This window comes from Gadus morhua, chromosome 9 (genome assembly GCF_902167405.1).
Source record: "Gadus morhua chromosome 9, gadMor3.0, whole genome shotgun sequence".
Taxonomy (NCBI): domain Eukaryota; kingdom Metazoa; phylum Chordata; class Actinopteri; order Gadiformes; family Gadidae; genus Gadus; species Gadus morhua.
The window spans coordinates 11,061,941-11,081,892 of NC_044056.1; the positions used below are offsets into that span (position 1 = coordinate 11,061,941).

General features: G+C 52.8%; 2 protein-coding genes across 4 annotated transcripts in view; one reads left to right on the forward strand and one right to left on the reverse strand.

Annotated features, from left to right (window-relative positions):
- The window catches only part of LOC115550535 (cyclin-dependent kinase 17), a 28,902-nt gene extending 18,701 nt beyond the window's left edge, over positions 1-10,201 (forward strand). For 2 of the 3 annotated variants that reach the window (XM_030365648.1, XM_030365647.1), the window contains exons 5-18: positions 575-700; positions 2,096-2,152; positions 2,329-2,443; positions 3,027-3,121; positions 3,370-3,432; positions 4,013-4,136; positions 5,104-5,224; positions 5,694-5,791; positions 6,024-6,129; positions 6,645-6,695; positions 7,149-7,191; positions 7,690-7,780; positions 8,431-8,508; positions 8,598-10,201. In XM_030365648.1, coding sequence (XP_030221508.1) covers positions 575-700; positions 2,096-2,152; positions 2,329-2,443; positions 3,027-3,121; positions 3,370-3,432; positions 4,013-4,136; positions 5,104-5,224; positions 5,694-5,791; positions 6,024-6,129; positions 6,645-6,695; positions 7,149-7,191; positions 7,690-7,780; positions 8,431-8,508; positions 8,598-8,635 — 1,206 coding nt within the window. In that variant the 3' untranslated portion in view covers positions 8,636-10,201. The remainder of the gene's footprint in view (positions 1-574; positions 701-2,095; positions 2,153-2,328; positions 2,444-3,026; positions 3,122-3,369; positions 3,433-4,012; positions 4,137-5,103; positions 5,225-5,693; positions 5,792-6,023; positions 6,130-6,644; positions 6,696-7,148; positions 7,192-7,689; positions 7,781-8,430; positions 8,509-8,597) is intronic. The other variant, XM_030365649.1, reaches the window with a different exon arrangement.
- A 64-nt stretch (positions 10,202-10,265) lies between these two features.
- LOC115550538 (ETS domain-containing protein Elk-3) lies at positions 10,266-19,346 on the reverse strand. The gene is made up of 5 exons (XM_030365660.1): positions 18,992-19,346; positions 16,086-16,294; positions 14,816-15,793; positions 12,524-12,646; positions 10,266-11,093 (listed from the first exon to the last, which is right to left on the reverse strand). Exons 2-5 carry the CDS (start codon positions 16,290-16,292, stop codon positions 10,995-10,997), a joined length of 1,407 nt encoding a protein of 468 aa, XP_030221520.1. The 5' UTR covers positions 16,293-16,294; positions 18,992-19,346; the 3' UTR covers positions 10,266-10,994.
- Positions 19,347-19,952: the final 606 nt, after the last annotated feature.

Genomic DNA, 19,952 nt, shown 5'->3' on the forward strand with positions numbered 1-19,952 from the left:
TTGGTGTTTTGGTTTTTCCCCTGTATTGTACCAAGTCACCAGCCTCTGCCTCCTCCTCGGGGGAGAGACTTACCCCCCCCCCCCCCCCCCCCTCCGGTGTGGAGCTATGCCCACCATGCCGCGACCAGACACGTTTCGACAACGCGTGGGTGTTTATATAAAATCTGTATTCAACATTGAAAGCCACAGTTCCCATGCCACGTGTTATTCAACCAGTGCCTTCCCCTCTGCTATCTCAGCAGGGTTAACATTTCCTCTGCGATGCCAACCCTTCCTCCGTTCCTCTAGTGGGGCGGCATGTGGCTCAGGAGGAAGAGCGGGTTGGCTTGTAACAGGAAGGTTGCTGGTTCGATCCCCGGTTTGTCGAGGGGTCCCAGAGCAAGACACCTCACCCTCACTGCTCCTGACGAGCTGTCGCCTTACGTGGTCGACTCCGCCGTCCGTCGGGGTGTGAATGGGTTGCATGAATGGGTGAATGTGAGGCAGTATTGTAAAGCACTCTGAGTGGCCACTGGTTAGGAAAGCGCTGTATGAATGCAGTCCTTTTACCGTTTACTCCGTCCCTCCCTTCCAGGACCTCAACAAGCGTCTGTCGCTGCCGGCCGACATCCGGATCCCCGACGGCTACCTGGAGAAGCTGCAGCTCCGCAGCCCCCAGTTCGACATGCCCCTCAGCCGGCGCTCACGGAGGGCCTCCCTGGTGAGACGGCTCCGTCGCACAGAGGGGAGGGGGGAGAGAGGAGAGAGGGGAGGGAAGGAAGAGGAGGGAGGGAGGGAGGGAAGAGGAGAGAGGGAGGGAGGGAGGGAAGGAAGAGGAGAGAGGGGGGGAGGGAGGGAAGGAAGAGGAGAGAGGGGGGGAGGGAGGGAGGGAGGGAAGAGGAGAGAGAGAGGGAGGGAGGGAAGAGGAGAGAGGGAAGAGGAGAGAGGGAGGGAAGAGGAGAGAGAGAGGGAGGGAAGAGGAGAGAGGGAGGGAGGGAGGGATGGAGGGAGGGAGGGAAGAGGAGAGAGGGAGGGAAGGAAGAGGAGGGAGGGAAGAGGAGAGAGAGAGAGAGAGGGAGGGAGGGAAGAGGAGAGAGGGAGGAAGGGATGGAGAAAGGGATTCCTGAGAGGAAAGAGTGGAAGGAGAGGGGTGGAGAGAGGGAGGGAGGGAAGGGAGGAGAGGAAGATATGGCAAAGAAGTGATGTGGTTCCCAAAGAAAATGGCGTCGGTGCCGGGTTTAGTGCCGTGTTTGTTGCGAGTCCGTCTCTGTCGTCCTTTTGAAACGGGAAGTAAGGGGGAGGATAGGTACGGCGGTAGCCAATGGGGCACTTGTATTCATGCAGCCAGAAATAGCTGCTGTGTTAAACTGTTGGAATCAGTGTTTGATTAACGAGCAATAAAACGACAGAGCTTTTTTAATTGGATCCAAATGACTGTGATCGAAACCAAAAACCACATCGAACAGATCCACACGTCGTCTTAACGCTGCGAGCACGGAACAGAAGCACCCAGAACGAAGCAAGCCTCGTCTACGAACACGTCTACACACATGTAACGTCTGGCCTCTCCGGGCACATCGTCCACAGCCCGTCAATACGTTCTCACGGCCCTCGACCGTGTCGATCGATGGAGCGCGCTGTTCCTTCTGTAGCAGAGGGAGGGAGAGGGAGGGAGAGGGAGGGAGGGGGAGAAGGGGGGAGAGGGAGAGCTCTCCCCCCTGACAAACATACTGCCTGTGTGGAGCAGCAGCGACTGCAGAGTGATAAAGATAGCCGCGCGCGACGCAATGTTTTATTTAAAGGCGAAGGCGGTCCCTGGGACTCGTCTATTCTCATCGCGGTCCGGTCTCCCTCTTCCCCGCGGCCCCGTTACAATACATCTTGTGCATATGAGGGCTTTGTTTGTGTCTTGGCCTCGTCATACACATTCATGCCGCCATAAAAATAGAAAGAACATGTAGCCCAGGGCCAGTGACTGTCACTGGGGGTCAGCCGCGGTGGCCATCATAGGACAGATTCCTTCCTGTACCCTCCCCCCTCGGTAGGGTTTCTGGTCGCTGCACGATGTCTTCCGTGCCTCATTAATGCTGTTTGTCCCTTTCCTTCTCCCTTCCAGTCGGAGATTGGCTTCGGCAAACTGGAGACCTACATTAAGCTGGACAAACTGGGGGAGGTACGAGACACGCACGCACAGAGACGCACACGCACGCACGCACACAGAAGAAAACACTCAGTCACTCACTCACTCAGTCACTCAGGTGTGAGCGTCGTCTCTCAAGCATTGATAACCCAGACACAGACCCTCTGGCGTGTGATTGGCTCCCGTCCCTAACGCCTGGTGGTTCGCAGGGGACGTACGCCACGGTGTTCAAGGGCCGCAGCAAGCTGACCGACAACCTGGTGGCCCTGAAGGAGATCCGGCTGGAGCACGAGGAGGGGGCGCCCTGCACCGCCATCAGGGAGGGTGGGTCACGTGTGTGTGTGTGTGTGTGTGTGTGTGTGTTCAGTTTGACCTGCTGCCCTGTGTGTGTGTTTTCCTTCTGCTGTGTGTGTGTTTACCTTCTGCTATGTGTGTTTACCTGTGTGTGTGTGTGTGTGTGTGTGTGTACACGTTTACGTCTGTTCACCTGCGGCCATTTTTGTGTGTTCACCTGCCGTGTTTGCTGGTTTTCACCTGCCACTATTTGTGTGTTAAGATAAGATTGTATTCTATCAATCCTATGTTTTCTTAACTACATACAGCTGAGATGGACAGTATTGAGGGAATGCACTAAATTATTGATGTGTGTGTGTGTGGCCAGCAGAAGTGCTGGGATGCTTCCCAGGCGCTGTGAAACATGAATCTGTAAACGCAGACGGACTAAAGAGACGACTCGCTAGATCTCAGATAGACTCTGACATTCTGCAGTCTCCACAGAAATCCGAATCCTGTTTGGACGATTCTCGTTCACCAGGAATGACTCAAATAAAAGCGGGATGATTTTGTAAAAGGACTTCTGCTGCTGTTTGTGTTGCATGGGACCAACCGTCTCCTTGTGTGTGTTTAGTGTCGTTACTGAAGGACCTGAAGCACGCCAACATCGTCACTCTGCACGACATCATCCACACGGACAAGTCCCTCACGCTGGTCTTCGAGTACCTGGTAACGCACACACACACACGCAAAGACATGCATGCAAAGAAACAAAGACACACGCAAAGACGCACACACAGACACACACAGACACACATATGTGCACACGCAAAGAGACACAGACGCACACAGAGACACAAAGACACACACACACACACTCTGACAACCCCCCCCCCCCCCCCTAAGTTGATGCTCTTCAGTTCCACCTGTACCTGTCCTTCTCCGTTATTCATGTTTGACCTTCTCCCCTCCTGCAGGACAAGGACCTGAAGCAGTACATGGACGACTGCGGCAACATCCTGAGCATGCAGAACGTCAAGGTGAGCGCCCAGCCCCGCTGCCCGCTGGCAGGCTGCTTCAGGTTCGGCAGGCTGCTTCAGACCCCCACACTGAGGCCAGAGGCCCGCTGGCAGGCTGCTTCAGGCAGGCTGCTTTGGCCTGAGGGCAGGCTGCTTCATGTTCAGCCCGGCTGCCTGCGGTCAGGCTGCTTCGGGCCTGTCACACTGGGGCCAGAGGCCTGGGATTCCTTCAGTCTGCCCCCTGCTGACGGAACCCTTCTGGACTAACTACATCTGAACAAAATCTAATACATTAAAACCTTGCAGCGTAATTGGAAATTATAATTGTCTCATGAGAGAAAGCATTAAAAAAAAATCTTTGCCAATTTGGAAATTGAACAAATTGCCCATATATAATTGTTACCTTGTTTTAATGAAAACCTAATTAAACATCATTTATATTGGATTGTAGTTTGGATCCGAGTCGGGACCTACTTTGTATTCCGCTCATGTCTGCAGGTTCCAAAACGCTCAGAGTCTAATCTCACCGCCGCGGCCTCACAGACGGCTTTGTCGCTATGCTAATGAGCGGTAACCTGTAAAACACGTCTTCCTTTGGCAGATCTTCCTCTACCAGATCCTGCGGGGGCTGGCCTACTGTCACAAACGGAAGGTTCTCCACCGAGACCTGAAGCCACAGAACCTTCTCATCAATGAGCGCGGAGAACTCAAGCTAGCAGACTTCGGTACGACGGCGAGAACATGATCCTAATGGCTGTGTCTCATCTGTATGATATGTTTATGCATGTTTCTAAATAAGTAGACGCATCGCATCCATGCCCCCATGTTTTAAGCATAGCAGCATTGGAATGTCATTTATTATTATGTTAGAGGTCATAATGTTTTGGTTTTGGTTTTGATATTAATCGTGATTAATGATTTGCCATCATGGGGCAAAATTATTGTTATTAATTATTAGGCTGGGTTATGGTCGATTTACGTTGATTTAGGATTCTACAGTTCTACAGCTCACTAGATAGACAACAAAATATCCCATGATGCATTATAATGCCCCAGCCCTTTAGCCTGTATTTGTTTTAAAGGTTTTGCTCGTATAACTCAACGTTGGGGCTCAATTCGTTCAGATTCTTCTATTGAGAATGACAAGGTTTAAACCTGCTTTATGTAACTTTCTAAAGCAGCAATTTACTCTTTTAAAAATAAAATAAATAAATCAATATCTACAACTGTATTAACGACCAAAGCCACAAAAGACTGCTGTTGAGAAAACTTTCATAGTGCAGTTTTAAACAAACAAGCAAACTTTTCATTGACATTTGTCAAAAGAAAGAGAAAAGACCATATTTATCGCTGTCGGTACAGTAAGGATGTTCATAGAACCAAGTGCCAAGCACTAACAATCACTAGATTAACCCATTCCTCGTTTACAACAAAGATTGCTAGGGTACACAATGCTAAGTACTGTACGATTGCAAGGTCGTACAACATTCAATAAGTGTGTCCATCAAGTACCAGGACGAACAAAACAAAACCCGCTTCATCTAGTGACAGGAGATGGACGATAGAGATAGACAATGGAGATAGACGATGGACAGAGATAGATGGATGATAACCATAGATAGAAGGAGATAGACTATATAGATGAATAGTAAACGTCCTGGTTTATTAACTGTCCTCTCCCTGTGTTTCCAGGCCTGGCGAGGGCCAAGTCGGTCCCCACAAAGACGTACTCCAACGAGGTGGTGACCCTCTGGTACCGGCCCCCCGACGTGCTGCTGGGCTCCTCCGAGTACTCCACGCAGATCGACATGTGGTGAGTTACTCCACCCTTATAGCAGATCTGACACACACACGCACACGCACACGGTATGTGTGGAGGTGTGACGGTGTGTTCTGCTGACGGCCGTATTGCGGCCTGCTTTAATAACACGCCTGTCTCTCCGGGGCAGTCACCATCCGTCCTGTTTAAGACCGGTTCAATCTGGCCGTCACTCACCCCGGCTGTAAACCGCCTCTCAGAACGGTTGTGTCGGGATGAGACGGAACGTTATTAACTCCTGATCACCGCGGTTGTGTTCGTGTTTTTGCAGAGACATATTCTCAGATGTTGCATCCATTGCACTTAATAATTGTATTGTGTCCCTGTGTGTGTGTGTGTGTGTGTGTGTCTGCGTGTGTGTGTGTGTGTGTGTGTGTGTGTGTGTGTGTGTGTGTGTGTGTGTGTGTGTGTGTGTGTGTGTGTGTGTGTGTGTGTGTGTGTGTGTGTGTGTGTCTCCCTCCAGGGGGGTGGGCTGTATCTTCTACGAGATGGCCGCGGGGAGACCCCTCTTCCCAGGCTCCACGGTGGAGGACGAGCTGCACCTGATCTTCAGGCTGCTGGGTGAGTGCTGCCCCCTGCTGGACGGCACCGGAACTGCTTTTACACTTTAGCGCATTCACATTCACATTCAAGCATTTAGAAGCAGAACTTGTGTGTTTGTGTGTGTGTGCAGAACGTCTTCTACACAAACACACACACGCACACACACACGGACACACGTAGACCAATAGACACACAGCCCCGCCCAACCAGGTGTGTCCTTAACCCTGCCCCTTTCCTCCGCCCCCTACAGGCACTCCGAACGAGGACACCTGGCCCGGGATCTTGTCCATCGATGAGTTCAAGACGCACAAGTTCCCGAAGTACAAGAGCCAGCCCCTCATCAACCACGCGCCCAGGTAGGCATGCGCCTGCCCCCCTTGGTGGTCGCTATGGATCATTACACTCTCATGTTCTTTATATTTACATTGAGGGAAGTCGCTGAATCCAAAACAAATTACAATAAGTCCATTTGCAGAAGAAAGAGAAACAACAATATATAGCTGTCGGTACAGTAAGGATGTTCACAGAACCAAGTGCCAAGCATTAACACTCTCTAGGTGAACCCATTCCTGGTATACAACAAAGATAGCTAGGATAAGATGCTACGCAATGCTATGTGCTATTTTAAAGTGGCAGGACTTAAACCCTACGATAAGTGCGTAAGATGGGGTGTGGGGGGATAAGGGCCAGAGTCTAGGTGAATTCTGAGTTTTTGCGTACATCTCAGCTCAGATCTCCTGAGTGTTCTCTGACGGGATAGGCCGAGGGGTCATGCAGTGTGTGTGATGTAGTCATTTCTGTTAAGATGGCCGCCCGAACCGCCTAATGAACCCTTCAAATGTCCCCCTTTTGTCCTCCTCTCTGGCGCTAGCCCTATGCTAACTGGAGACGGGCAGGAGCAGGACTTAAGTCCCAGACCCAGGTACAGCAGGAGGCCGGTCGGTAGCGTGGCCCAGTCGTAGTGTCGCCACTAACCCCCGCTGCTGTGTGGAACGAGTGGCTGGGCTGGTAGTTGGCCCTGGTTAGCGTAGCGGCCAGGAGTGTGTGTGCTCTGTGTCACTTCCTGTAAGGAAATCCTGTGGAATAGTTGATGCCGTTTCCTCTTTAACTTTCTAACACAGCCGGCATGAGTCACCTGACCCCCACTGACTCTCTCTCTCTGTCTGTCTCTCTTTCTCTATCTGTATCTCTGTCTGTCTTTCTGTCTCTCTGTCACTGTCTCTGTCTCTCTCTCTCTCTGTCTGTCTCTCTTTCTCTATCTGTATCTCTGTCTGTCCTTCTGTCTCTCTGTCACTGTCTCTGTCTCTCTCTCTCTGTCTCTGTCTGCCTCTGTGTGTGTCTGTGTTGATATTTGTGTCTCTTGCCCCCCCCTCAGGTTGGATACGGATGGCATTGACTTGTTAATGTCCTTCCTTAAAGTGAGTATGACAACACGACAAAGCACACAAACACGACAAAATACACACAAACAACAAAGTACACACTCACAACAAAGTACACACTCACAACCAAGTACACATTCACAACCAAGTACACACTCACAACCAAGTACACACTCACAACCAAGTACACACTCACAAAAAAAAGTATACTCACAAAAAAGTACACTCACAACAAAGTACACACTCACAACAAAGTACACTTTCACAACAAAGTACACTTTCACAACAAAGTACACACTCACACCAAAGTACACTCAAAACAAAGTACACACTCGCAACAAAATACATCCTCACAACAGAGTACACGCTCACAACAAATGACACGCTCACAACAACGACCACGAGACATAGTGTGGTTGTTACGTGGCGCTGTCCTACAAAGACCGGCACACACACCACCGTGTTGAGAACGCAAGCGCCCGCGGCCTATGGCGTTGTCGCCGCCCTCCTAACGTCTTCTCCTCCGTCCCGCAGTACGAGTCGAAGAAGAGGATGTCGGCGGACGAGGCGATGAGGCAGGCCTACTTCAGGAGCCTGGGGCCCCGCGTGCTGGCCCTGCCCGAGAGTGAGTGATGAGAGGCGGCCTGCTGACACACACTGGGGGGGGTGGGGCTCTGGGGGCACTATAGCACACTGTAGCCCCGCCTCACTGACCACTGTAGCACACTGTAGCCCCGCCTCCCTGACCACTGTAGCACACTGTAGCCCCGCCTCCATGACCACTGTAGCCCCGCCTCACTGACCACTGTAGCACACTGTAGCCCCGCCTCACTGACCACTGTAGCACACTGTAGCCCCGCCTCCCTGACCACTGTAGCACACTGTAGCCCCGCCTCCCTGACCACTGTAGCACACTGTAGCCCCGCCTCACTGACCACTGTAGCACACTGTAGTCCCGCCTCACTGACCACTGTAGCACACTGTAGCCCCGCCTCCCTGACCACTGTAGCACACTGTAGCCCCGCCTCCCTGACCACTGTAGCCCCGCCTCACTGACCACTGTAGCACACTGTAGCCCCGCCTCCCTGACCACTGTAGCCCCGCCTCACTGACCACTGTAGCACACTGTAGCCCATGGTCTCTTAGAGAGGCCATTCTATCCATGCCACACCCCCTTTGTTTTCTGGGGGTGTTTGTGTGTCTGTGTGTGTGTGTGTGTGTGTGCGTCTTCGTGTGTGTCCGTCACCCTGCTCTAACCCTGTGTCTCCTCGGCAGCCATCTCCATCTTCACGCTGAAGGAGGTGCAGCTGCAGAGGGACCCGGGCTACCGGAGCTCCTCCTACCCCGAGTCAGGTGAGCTCTCTGAAGCCCCGCCCGAAAGACCGCCTAATAGTGGCTCCCTGGAGGAAGGCTCATTTCTTCTTCTCTTTTCATTTCCGCAGGCAACGGCAAGAGCAGGAGGCAGAGCATGCTGTTTTAGGAACTCAGAGTTTGATTTAGTTATTTTTTTCCTCCATTATGTTTGTTTTTTTTAAATAAGAGAAGGCTCTACTTTGCTGTACACTCTCAAGGCGGAGGGATACATAGACGGACATTGTGGTGACCGGGTCTTACACCTCCGGACCCAGGGGGGAAACCAGACCCTGGACCCAGGAGGGAACCAGACCCTGGACCCAGACCCTGATCCCTGGTCCCAGGGGGTCTGGACCAAGGGGGGAACCAGACCCTGGTCCCTGGACCCAGGGCGGATCCGCCCCGCGTCGTGAACCAGACCCAAAAAAAGAGACATTGTTTATACACATTTATATTTATTGGGGAGAGAATTTGCTGCTAGAAACCAACTACTGTCTAGAATTCTAACGACTCAGTCACTTTAAGGCAAACATGCAATGTGTATAGAATTTTAATTTGTTTACTTTCTGAAGTGGTGTTTTTACTCATGTTTGTCGTCATCATTTTCAACGATTCAAACTCCACCTTGAGACGGTTTGGTCGGGCAGGGGGAGGGGGAGGCGACTCACCCCCTCACACTCAGACGTCCCCCCCTCCCTCTCTGCTCCTCACCCACCTCATGATGAAAGGTCAAAGGTCGGGTAGTCCCCGCCCCGGTCACCTCGTGACCCAGAGGATCTGACCCCTCATTGCCCCATGCCGTGGGCATCGAGCAGAAAAAATTAAATGTCCTGCGACGGTATGAAAATCCGAAGACGAGAACGGACGCAAAAGGCGGGGGTTGGGGCCTCGGGTGTTACCGTGGCGATGGGTGACATCCAATCCCCACGTCCTCCTTCCTGATGCTAGCGAGGGGAGTTCCCAGCTGTTCTTGTCGCTGCTCGCCCATGGCAGAGCAGGGCTTCCTTGTTGGTGTTGCATGCCTGCTCTGGTCCTGAGGAGGGCCGAGCCTCAGACCAGGTCAGAGGTCAGAGCCTCAGACCAGGTCAGAGGTCAGAGCTCTGGTCCTCAGCCGGGGTCAGAGCTCTGATCCTCAGACCGGGTCAGAGGTCAGAGCCTCACACCAGGTCAGATGTCAGAGCTCTGGTCCTCAGCCGAGGTCAGAGCTCTGATCCTCAGAACGCGTCAGAGCCTCAGACCAGGTCAGAGGTCAGAGCTCTGGTCCTCAGACCTGGTCAGAGGTCAGAGCTCTGGTCCTCAGACCGGGTCAGAGGTCAGAGCTCTGGTCCTCAGACCGGGTCAGAGGTCAGAGCTCTGGTCCTCAGACCGGGTCAGAGGTCAGAGCTCTGGTCCTCAGACCGGGTCAGAGGTCAGAGCTCTGGTCCTCAGACCAGTGGTCCCATCTCCTCTGTATTCAGGGAGAGCTTGCTCTCCATCCCTGCTCCTCCACCCCCCCTCTCCCTTATAGTGAATACGATTATGGAGTCGCAGTATATTTAACAGTGTTACCAGAGATGTTTTGTATGACAACGTTTAACTTTATTTGTGAATAATTGTCATGTTTAGCATGTTGTTGCAGAACCCCTTCCTGTATCTGAGCTTGAGTTGTTTTGGGTTTTTTTCAAGAGAAAAATATTAAACTTATAAAATAATCGGAAATGGCGATTTGTGAAATGTGACGGATTAATGCGCTGCTTTGAAACGATACTCCAAACCACCATGTTCAAGCATTCAATGCTTTGTTTAATGAAAATAACATTTTTTTCACCAATACAAAAGTATACAGATTATATACTGTATATCAAGTCCAGTATAAAAACACAAGAATTACAAAAGGTTTTCAATTGATTAGAAATCTCGTCTTTATAAAAAAAGGAAAAATCAAACAAAGGCACAGCCAGTAATATAGAAGCACAGTGCTACAAAATAGACTTCACCACTTACAGAAACTACACGTTTCCATTGGCAATCAACAATGAGATGCTTTTCCAAAGAATACAAAAAGAAATGGAGTTTGGATCTAGTAGCATTTCTACACTAAGCCACAAGAACTCCATCTTCCACACCCGTTCAAACGCTTTGAACCGAGGAGCCAGACCTCCAGGGGGAGAGGAGCCTCCAGGCCTCCAGGTGGGAGCGGAGACCTCTAGGAGCAGAGAGGAGACCTCCAGGGACACGGAGAGAAGCCGGACATCCGGGGGGAAGGAGAGGAGCAGGACCTCCAGGGCGTGGCACCCGTGGCTCAACCAAGATGAGACTCAGAACAACTCGAGAACGAAACAAACAAAGGTGAGGGTCCCGCATTCGACGGTTCATCATACAAACTCCACACGGCAGGCACATGTTCAACAAAACGAGGGAGAGAGAGACGAGGTCTAAGGACTGTCGACGCTAAGAGACAGGAGTTTTAAAAAAACGTTTTAAGTATTTCGTTCCCTCCGTTCCGATCAGGACTTGTGGAGCTGCGAGGCCAGCAGCAGAGAGGAGGGGTTGCCTTCCAGGCCGGCCAGAGAGATGGGCATGTGGCCGTTGATGAGGCTGGGGAACTGGGAGGAAAAGAGAGCAGAGTGTTACCGGGGCGGAAAGGGGAGGAGGGGGCTGCCTTCCAGGTCGGCCAGAGAGATGGGCATGTGGCCGGGCATGGGGAACTGGGAGGAAGAGCGTTAGCGGGCTGGAAAGGGAGGGAGACGGGGAGGGGGGAGGGGGGGAGGGAGGCTGCCTTCCGGCTTGGAGCAGCAGCAGCAGTGTTGTCACCGGTCTGCTTTCCTGTTGTTATGCACGCTGCCTCTTCCTCTGCTATCTGCGTGTGTGACTCCACCGCCCGGAAAGGCAGACAGGCCAAACGTTATTTACGTGCACAAAGAGAAACCTGGGCGCCTATTGTGTGTGTGTGGGGGTGAGGGGGGGGGGGGGTGAGGGTGACCTGTGAGCGCTTCATAAACGAGGAGCCGTTTTGAAAACCAGTCCACCCTGTTCGGACCGGCTCCCAGGGGCTCGAACAGGAAGTACTTGCAGGATTTCCTGCCTCTGGTGTGCGCTGAAACAAGACACCTCGGTCGACCCACCTCGAGTGTGTCAACACATCCAGCCCTCGAGGACTTAAAAACATGTCTCCGCTGAGATGTTGCTGATCGCGGGCCAGAGGGGCATGTTAACATTTAGATCATTCACAGCCCAACATTCACAGCCCAACTAAAAAGGGAAGATTTCCTCTGATTGGTTGACTTTGAAAATGAAAAATGGATTGAGAATCATCTTATAGTATCAGATGATATAGTAGCATCTTATCCTAGCTATCCTTGTTGTACACGGGAATGGGTTAACCTAGCGATTGTTAGTTAGATTGTTAGTACTCGGCACTTGGTTCTATGAACATCCTTACTGTACCGAAAGAGATATATTGTTGTTTATCTCTCTTCTGAAAAATGTACTTAAAAGCGTCAAATGCCCTAAAGGTAAATGTATCTGGTCAAGTATTTTCTCAACAGCACATATTCGAGTTAAAGATTAAGCTTTCAGGACTCGAGGGTAATTCTCTTATCTTATGACTTTTAATCCTTTTGCTGTTGTGTTTTCTCCTCTCAGGCACACACACGTCGCTTTCAGAACAAATCATTGTTTAACGGGCAGCATGTGGATCAGGAGGTAGTGCAAGTTGGCTCGTATCAAGAAGGTTGCTAGTTCGATGCCCGGCTCCTCCTAGCTTGTTGTCGAGGTGTCCCTGAGCAAGTCGCCTCACCCTGACCGCTCCTGACGAGCTAGATGTCGCCTTTGATGGCTATTACAACCGTTGGTGTGTGTTAATGTGTGGATTCACATGAATGGGTGAATGTGAGCCAGTATTGTGAAGCGCTTTGAGTGGCCACTGGTTAGAAAAGTGACTATTTACCGGTACACCAACTGAAACCAGTTTGCTTCCTGGTTGTTGACCCCCCCTGCTCACTGATTGCTCCCTGTAGGTGGGCGTGGCTCTTACCTGGAAGAGGGAGGCGTGGCCCTGCAGCCGGGCGGGGCTGAGCGGCGCCACTGGACTCAAGCTACTCCAGAAGTGGATCCCTGACAGCAGGGGGCTGTGAGCCAGGAGCAGGCCAGAGGGAGTCTGGGTAGGGGCGACCGAGAGAGAGAGAGGGAGAGAGAGGGAGACATGGGAGCGTCATGGGCTGGCAGCTGAGAGTAACACAGGGTCGGCTTATCTCAGGCGGTAGAGCGGGTTAGCTGGGAACCGGGAGGTTGCTAGTTCGATCCCCGGCTCCACCAAGCCGAGTGCCGAGGTGTCCCTTAGAAGGCGCCTCACCCTAAAGCGAGTTGTCTCCTTGCATGGCTGACAACGCCGTGAATGTGAGTATCAACCATTGTAGGTCGCTTTGGATAAAAGTGACAATCCCCTTAAATGTAAAAGGAAGTTCAGCTAGAGTAGCTTCAGCTAGAGTAGTAGCTGTTGCTGACAAACCCCTGAACATGATCACTTACAGGATCAGTAGTTAAGCAAACACACCGAGTCGAAATACTGGCATCTCCCGACAGACATCTCATTTCCGGATCGGGACGTTTCTGTGATGATTCAGGAGGTTTATTCATTATGATTCACTCTCCTTCCATACCCTGGGTTGCAAGATATGATTCAAATTGGCACAAACACAAGTCAACATACTGCCTCTACTGAGACAACAGTACCGGTAGCCTCTTCCTCTTAGGGAAACACTGCTTGACCTGAGCCGTACTGAATCGCGGGGAAGTCTCTGAGTCACATTTGGACGCTCAAGATTGGACACCACATGAGCTTCTTTAGAATTTGGAAAACAATTAACAGATTGCATACTTGCTAAATTAAAGACATGTCGGTTCTATACAGACTCCTTTTAAATTAAATACATTTAAAAATAGTAGACCACGTCATTGTTATAATAGAGTAATTAGGCTGGTGTACAATGTAACGTTGCCCTCTGGCGAAGGCCCAGCAGACCGCCCTCCGCTCGGAGGTCTGCCTGCAGTACCCGCTCTAAACACTCGGGGTCAATGTTACATACTGTTCCTTTAAAACCCGCAGAGAAAGTGTTTTATGTTGTTGTTTGTTTGTGTTGTTAGATACACCTAAACCGCACACGCAGCCGCCAGCCTAGCGCTCTGAGCGGACTCATGCTCTCAGAGCGGCACTGAGCGGACGGTTCACCAGCGGTAGAGTCAACACCGGGCGGGAGGAAGGGAGCAGGATGTCTGTGGTTTCTGCTCGCGCCGGATCCAGAGGTGAAGTGAGGCGGAGAGGGAGGAGGGAGGGGGGTGGGAGGAAGGAGGGAGGAAGAGGTGAGCAGAGGGGGGAGGAGGGAAGGTTGTTGTTGATAGAGTTGGAGAGGTGTGTGTGTGTGTGTGTGTGTGTGTGTGTGTGTGTGTGTGTGTGTGTGTGTGTGTGTGTGTGTGTGTGTGTGTGTGTGTGTGTGTGTGTGTGTTTAAGCTTGAAGGCTTGAGAGAAAACATATGAAATCAATTCCCCCCCCCCCCCCCCCCCCCCCCCCGTGTCACCTCTCAGAGAGGGAGCCAGTGTGTGTTGCCGAGGGACCTAGCTCGCCCTCCCTCCCCCCCTCCCTTCGCATCATTAATGGAATTATTGGAGCATATGGCATCACTTAGACCCTCCCCCCCTCCCCCCCCCCCACAGGACTAGCAAGAGGAGGATTTCTGCAAATCTCTCAAAATGTTGTCCGTTTGGTGCCCTTATAAAACCACCAGCGTGAGGCTGCCGTTGTCGTGGCGACGCGTTGATGTGCGTGCTCTCTGAAGCCGGACTGGCGGGTTAGTCTACGGTCTTCTGCACAGGGTCATGTGACCGTATGCTCACACTGCTAGCCGTGATGAAAAGACCCTCACCTGGTGTGTGTTTTTAATAGTTTTGCTCCTGACTGTACCGACGGGACGGATGCTGCGACAGCAACACAGATCCTAGGGACGTGCTTCAGGGAACAACACTCCTATTGTCCCTCCGTCCTCGCATCGTGCAAGTGTCTGTCTGTCTGTCTGTCTGTCTGTCTGTCCGTGTCCATGGGTTTGTCCGTGTGTGTGTGTGTGTGTGTGTGTGTGTGTTTATGTGTGTGTGCTTGTCTGTCTGTGTGTGTGTGTCCATGTGTGTGAGTGTGCCTGTGTCCATGTCAATCTTTGATTCCATCGTTGTACGAACCACAGGGGAAGGAGACAGAGAGAGAAGCTAGCCGTCGGCTTGCTAGTGCTGACCGAGGCCTGGCTGTGTGCGTGTGCACTGATTGGCTGACAGAATCACCTGTGCTGTGAAGAAGGCGGGCGTGAGCGAGCCGGACGGCAGCGCGGGGCTGTTGAGCGCTATGGAGCCCAGGTCACTTCCTGTCAGCAGCAGGGACGGCCCGGGGATCTCCAGGGCTTTGGGCTTTTTGCTCCTCGGTAGAAGTCCATCTCCCCGACTACGACCGCCGTTGCCGTTAGCAGCAGCGGACGTAGCTCCTCCTCCTCCCCCACCTCCTCCAGGAGTTCTGGTGCTGGTGGAGCTCCTCTGCTCGGGGAGCAGCGTGGCGCGCTTCCTGTGCCCGGAAGACAGGTTCAGGGGCTGGGAGCACTGGTCTTCCTCCTCCTCGTCCTCCTCCTCCAGCTCCTCCTCCTCCTCCTCCCGGGGGCTCCAGCTGGGCCCCGGGGCCCGCAGGGGGCGGGGGCTGTGGGGGGAGGGCGGAGGGGAGGCGACAAACTGCCTGGAGGCGGCGCCGGCGCTGTAGGAGGTCATCAGGGGCGGCGTCGGGGGGGCCCGGTCCTTGAGGCCGTTGGCCCCGAAGCGGATGACGGAGCGGGCCTCGGCGTCGTGGGGGGGGTGGTGCTGGTGGTGGTGGTGGAGGCGGTGTTGGTGGAGGAGCTGCTCCTCACGCAGCGCGCGGAGCAGCTCCGGCTGGCCCTGCAGCGCCGCCACGCTGAAGGAGGAGTAGAGGCCGGAGCGGAGGTAGTCCCCGCCCCCACCGCCGCCGCCGCTGTGACACACCTGGGCCTGCAGGACAGCCAGGGCCCGCCGCTGGGCCTCCACCTCCTCCAGCGCCGCCTCCTCCTGCTCCTCCTTCACCTCCCGCTCCAGGGCCTCCTCCTCCTCCTCCTCCTCCCGCTCCTCCTCCTCCTCCGCCCGCAGGGGGAGGTGTCCCGAGGCCAGCCCCCGCTCCACCACCTGGGGGTCCATCTTCAGGATCTCCGGGAACGACACGAACTTGTAGACGAACTTCTGGCCGATGACCTTCTTGATGATGTTCTGGAGGACGTAGGGGAGGAGTCATTCAGCGGACCAATCAGAGCTCCACTCAGTTATTATTGCATTTGTTTACTTCAATAACGTTGTACGGACGCTGCGCGGTAATATTCTTTATTTAACTTTTAGAACTCTAACGGGATCCGGGAGTCCGAGTGGCTCCTCTGAGGACCTCTACTTTCAGGGACAAGCCGTGGTTTCAAAAACAACTTGACACCAACTGAACCAGCGGCCTCGGGATTCCCGAGGTCTCTTTAACCGCTTAGTGCCGTCCGGGCCACTCGACCGGACCCACCTTGTCGTAGTAGTAGCGCAGGGCGCGGCTCAGCTTGTCGTAGTTCATGTTGGTCTTGTTCTTGCGCAGCCCCCACAGCTTGGCCACCTCCTCGGAGCGGAGCAGCTTGAACTCCCCGTCCGCCGACGTCCAGCAGATGAGCTGCTTGTGGCTCTGGTCCAGAAGCAGCTGCAGGAGGAACTGCCACAAGGTGATGGCGCTGTCCATGCCTGGAGGAGAGGTGGAGCACGGGGTCAGGCGTCAGAAGGGACTACTTAGTACCTGGAGTCTCCTTATGGTTGAGGGGCCAGCAGCCCAGCCCTGATTTAAAATGTTTGCCTGTATGTACGTATATGTATGTATGTATGTGTCTGTGTGTCTGTGTGTGTGTGTGTTGGGTTAGACACCAGAACAGCTGGCGCGGCGGCGATCACACGACGGCGTTAATAATGAACGCCGGTGAAACTGATCCACTCAGGTCAACCTCAGAGTGGGTAAGAGGATATGAGGAAGAGGATTATTCTCATCACCTGCGTGTGGGCGCGTGTCTGTGTCTGTGTGTGTGTGTGCATGTGTCTGTGTCTGTGTGTGTGTGGGCGTGTGTGAGTGTGGTCTGGGCACAGGTGACAGGCGTGTACCTTGCGTACGCCTGCACAGCGAAAACGGAACTGACTGAGGCTTAACTTCCCTAAAAGGACCCGTGCAGAACAGGGCCCAGAGGTGCTGGTCTAACCCCCTCTGGCTCCTTGGGCCGGTCGAAACCCCCTCTGGCTCCTGGGGCCAGGGAACCAACCACAACGACTGACGGGAACAACTCGTCTGAAACGCTGAGCGCTTTGAATGGGTTAGAAGAACCTTGTAATAATCGACGATTAACCTTTCGGTAACGTCTATTACGCAAGCGAGTAGAACGTGGAACGTATTTCATCTGAACCGTCAACGTTCTCCTCATTGTTCTTATGGTTCAACACATCGATTTACAACATCAACTGCACAAAAGTGTTTAAGGTCCCCTCCCCTAATTTTCTCATATTCTCTGCATTCCGTCTGTCCTTCCTGTCCGTCTGTCCTTCCTGTCAGTTTTCCCTGCCTCTCCGTCGGCCCTGTCTGTATGTCGCTGGTCCGCCATGTGTGTGTGAGCGTGTAAGTGCGTGCATGTGTGTGTCTGTCTGTATATATGTGTGTGTGTCTGTATGTGTTGTTGTGTGTGCGTGTGTCTGTGTGTGTTGTTGTGTGTGCGTGTGTCTGTGTGCGTGAGAGTGTGTGTGTGTGTGCCTGTCTGTATATGTGCATGTGTGTGTGTGTGTCTGTATATGTGTGTGCGCCTCCAGTGTGGGAGCAGCAGCAGAACAGAGAGGAGCATAAGGAGGGACAACAGCTCAGCCAGAAGTATGCTGCGGTCCAACCTGGCCCTCGCTCCACAGGAAGTAGAACGGCCCTGGGTGGTTTCTCTTTAATGGAGGAATGTGAGGCTGCTCGGCTTCTGTCTGCAGGAACACGCGATGGGTTCCAGCCCACTGTAGTGGACCTGTCCGCAGGAACACGGTGGGTTCCAGGCAGCCCACTGTAGTGGACCTGTCTGCAGGAACACACAGTGGGTTCCAGCCCTCTATAGTGGACCTGTCTGCAGGAACACACAGTGGGTTCCAGCCCTCTATAGTGGACCTGTCTGCAGGAACACACAGTGGGTTCCAGCCCTCTATAGTGGACCTGTCTGCAGGAACACACCACTCTGGGTTCCAGGCCACTGTGTCGTGGACCTGAGTGTTTGTTTGCCCACAGCTGCTGTGCTGTTAGAGAGAGAGTGGTGTCTGTCTATCCTCACGCTATGAAACGCACACGCGCATGGACACACGGACACATACACACCCACACACACACAAACATGGACGCACACAAAAACATGGACACATACACAGACACACAGGGAAACACACACACACGGAAACACGGACACACGCACGGACACACACAGGCAACTTCCGATGCAAGGCATCCCTTGAGTTTTCCAATCAGCCATGTGAAAATACAAGCCTGTCAGAGTCAGGACTTCCTGCGATTCTACTTTCAGGGACAAACGGTGAAGTGAGGGGATCCCACTCCGAGGGGGGTACTTCCTCCCAATCCGGCCCAACTTCCGCCCAGAAAAATTAACAAATCAGGCCCCCATTTTGGGCTTATTATTTACAACCTAACATTGAACGTGTTGGCGTTATAACCATGGTCCCGCCTCCTTTATAACGCTCACATGAGCACCGCGGGCAGGACGCCTGCAGAGTGAACTTATTGTTGTTTAGTTCATCGCTGCCTGTTGCAGATGCACCGATTATCAAAGTACAAGTAGACCGGAGCACAAAGCGGTCCAGTGTTTGAGGAACGGAAACTCCATATAGGACAAGATGACTGTGTGCAGAATGACTGCATCACGTCTCTTCCTGTTCACAGCCGTCGTGGGACGTCAGAGCCCCGAGGAACCGCATCTTGAACTAGTTTAGGGGTTCTTTCTGCCCCTGGTCCGGGGGTCCATGTCTCCAACACGGATTGTATCGGAGTGGGAAAGCTGTACTTATCAGATGGGTCACTCTGCTTCTCCCAGCAGAACCAGCGTGATGCTGTACTGGGACTGACTGGTTCAGATGTTGCTCCACAGACCCGTAGACCGGAAGGAAACGAAAAGTAGCGCAGTAGACACGACAGAACGCGATCTTTGTATCGGAGACAAACCATCTAAACAAACCCAAACCTCCGCACCTTAGCGTTCGAGGAGATCCACGGAGAGACCCTCAAGCACCTTCACGGCCACACAAAAGTTTGAATATGATTCCTCACTCATCACACGACTTGACTTGATTCGGAAAGTCAAGGAAACCGTTGGTTATATATTAAAGTGTATACATAGTAGTAAACATAGTTGTTAATGTAAGTACCTGCTCTTTTCGTCACGTTTTCCCCGCTGGCCAACCTTCACGATGAGCTCCGTAAGGTCCCTTGTTGTTCCATGCTTGCTCCGGTCTCCTCACTGGTGTTGGACTGAAATCGGATCCTGGTTTCTGTGTGAGCAGGAAGTTGGAGCGGCCAGACGCAGCGCCTCCTGCGCCTCCTCCCACTGCGCTCCCTAGGCACGCTGCCGCTGCCGCCGTCTGCGTAAACACACTTCTCCTCCGGTCTTCCTCCTCTTCTCTCTTGCTCCGCTCTTCACCGGACCCGAGGCCAGCAGCCAGCAGCACTACTGCTCTGTTACCCTCATGGCGGTCCCGGACCTGTTGGAGAGGGTCCTCCTGGCTGACGTCACCGCGGGATTCCCGAGGGCGGCCGCCAGGGGGCGCGCCGCGCGTTTATCTCAACGAGCGACAGTGTGACGTTTTAACAACTCTATACAAAGTAATGATCGCACTAAACACGGGCAAATCATGTCGTTATTGTGGCAGGAATTTTGAGCCAAGTCAATCATAACTGTCTAAACTGGGTAGAATAAAGAGTCATACCGAACCTATAACAATTATGGTCATATATTTGGGTAATAACGGTACAGTGACATAAACAATCGTACAACAAACTAACAATAATCCATAAAACAAAAAAAACATTGATCCAAGACCTATCATCCGAGGCCTAGATGCGAGTCCTCCCTGCCTCTCTCCAAGATTTCCGCAAGGAGGAGCCCCCAGATGGGAAATCATCTGGCGTCCCTCCAAGAGGCAGGCTGAAGTACCCTGCATGGGAAATCAACCCGTGTCTCTCCAATAGAGCTCCACGAGCCGAAGACCTCCCCTGATGGGAAATCAGCCTGTGCGCCTCCAAGAGGTGCATAAGTTGAAGACCGACGCATTGACAAACGCGAAGACTTCTAAGACCGATTCTGTCGGGATTCTGAGGGAAGCTCTGTAT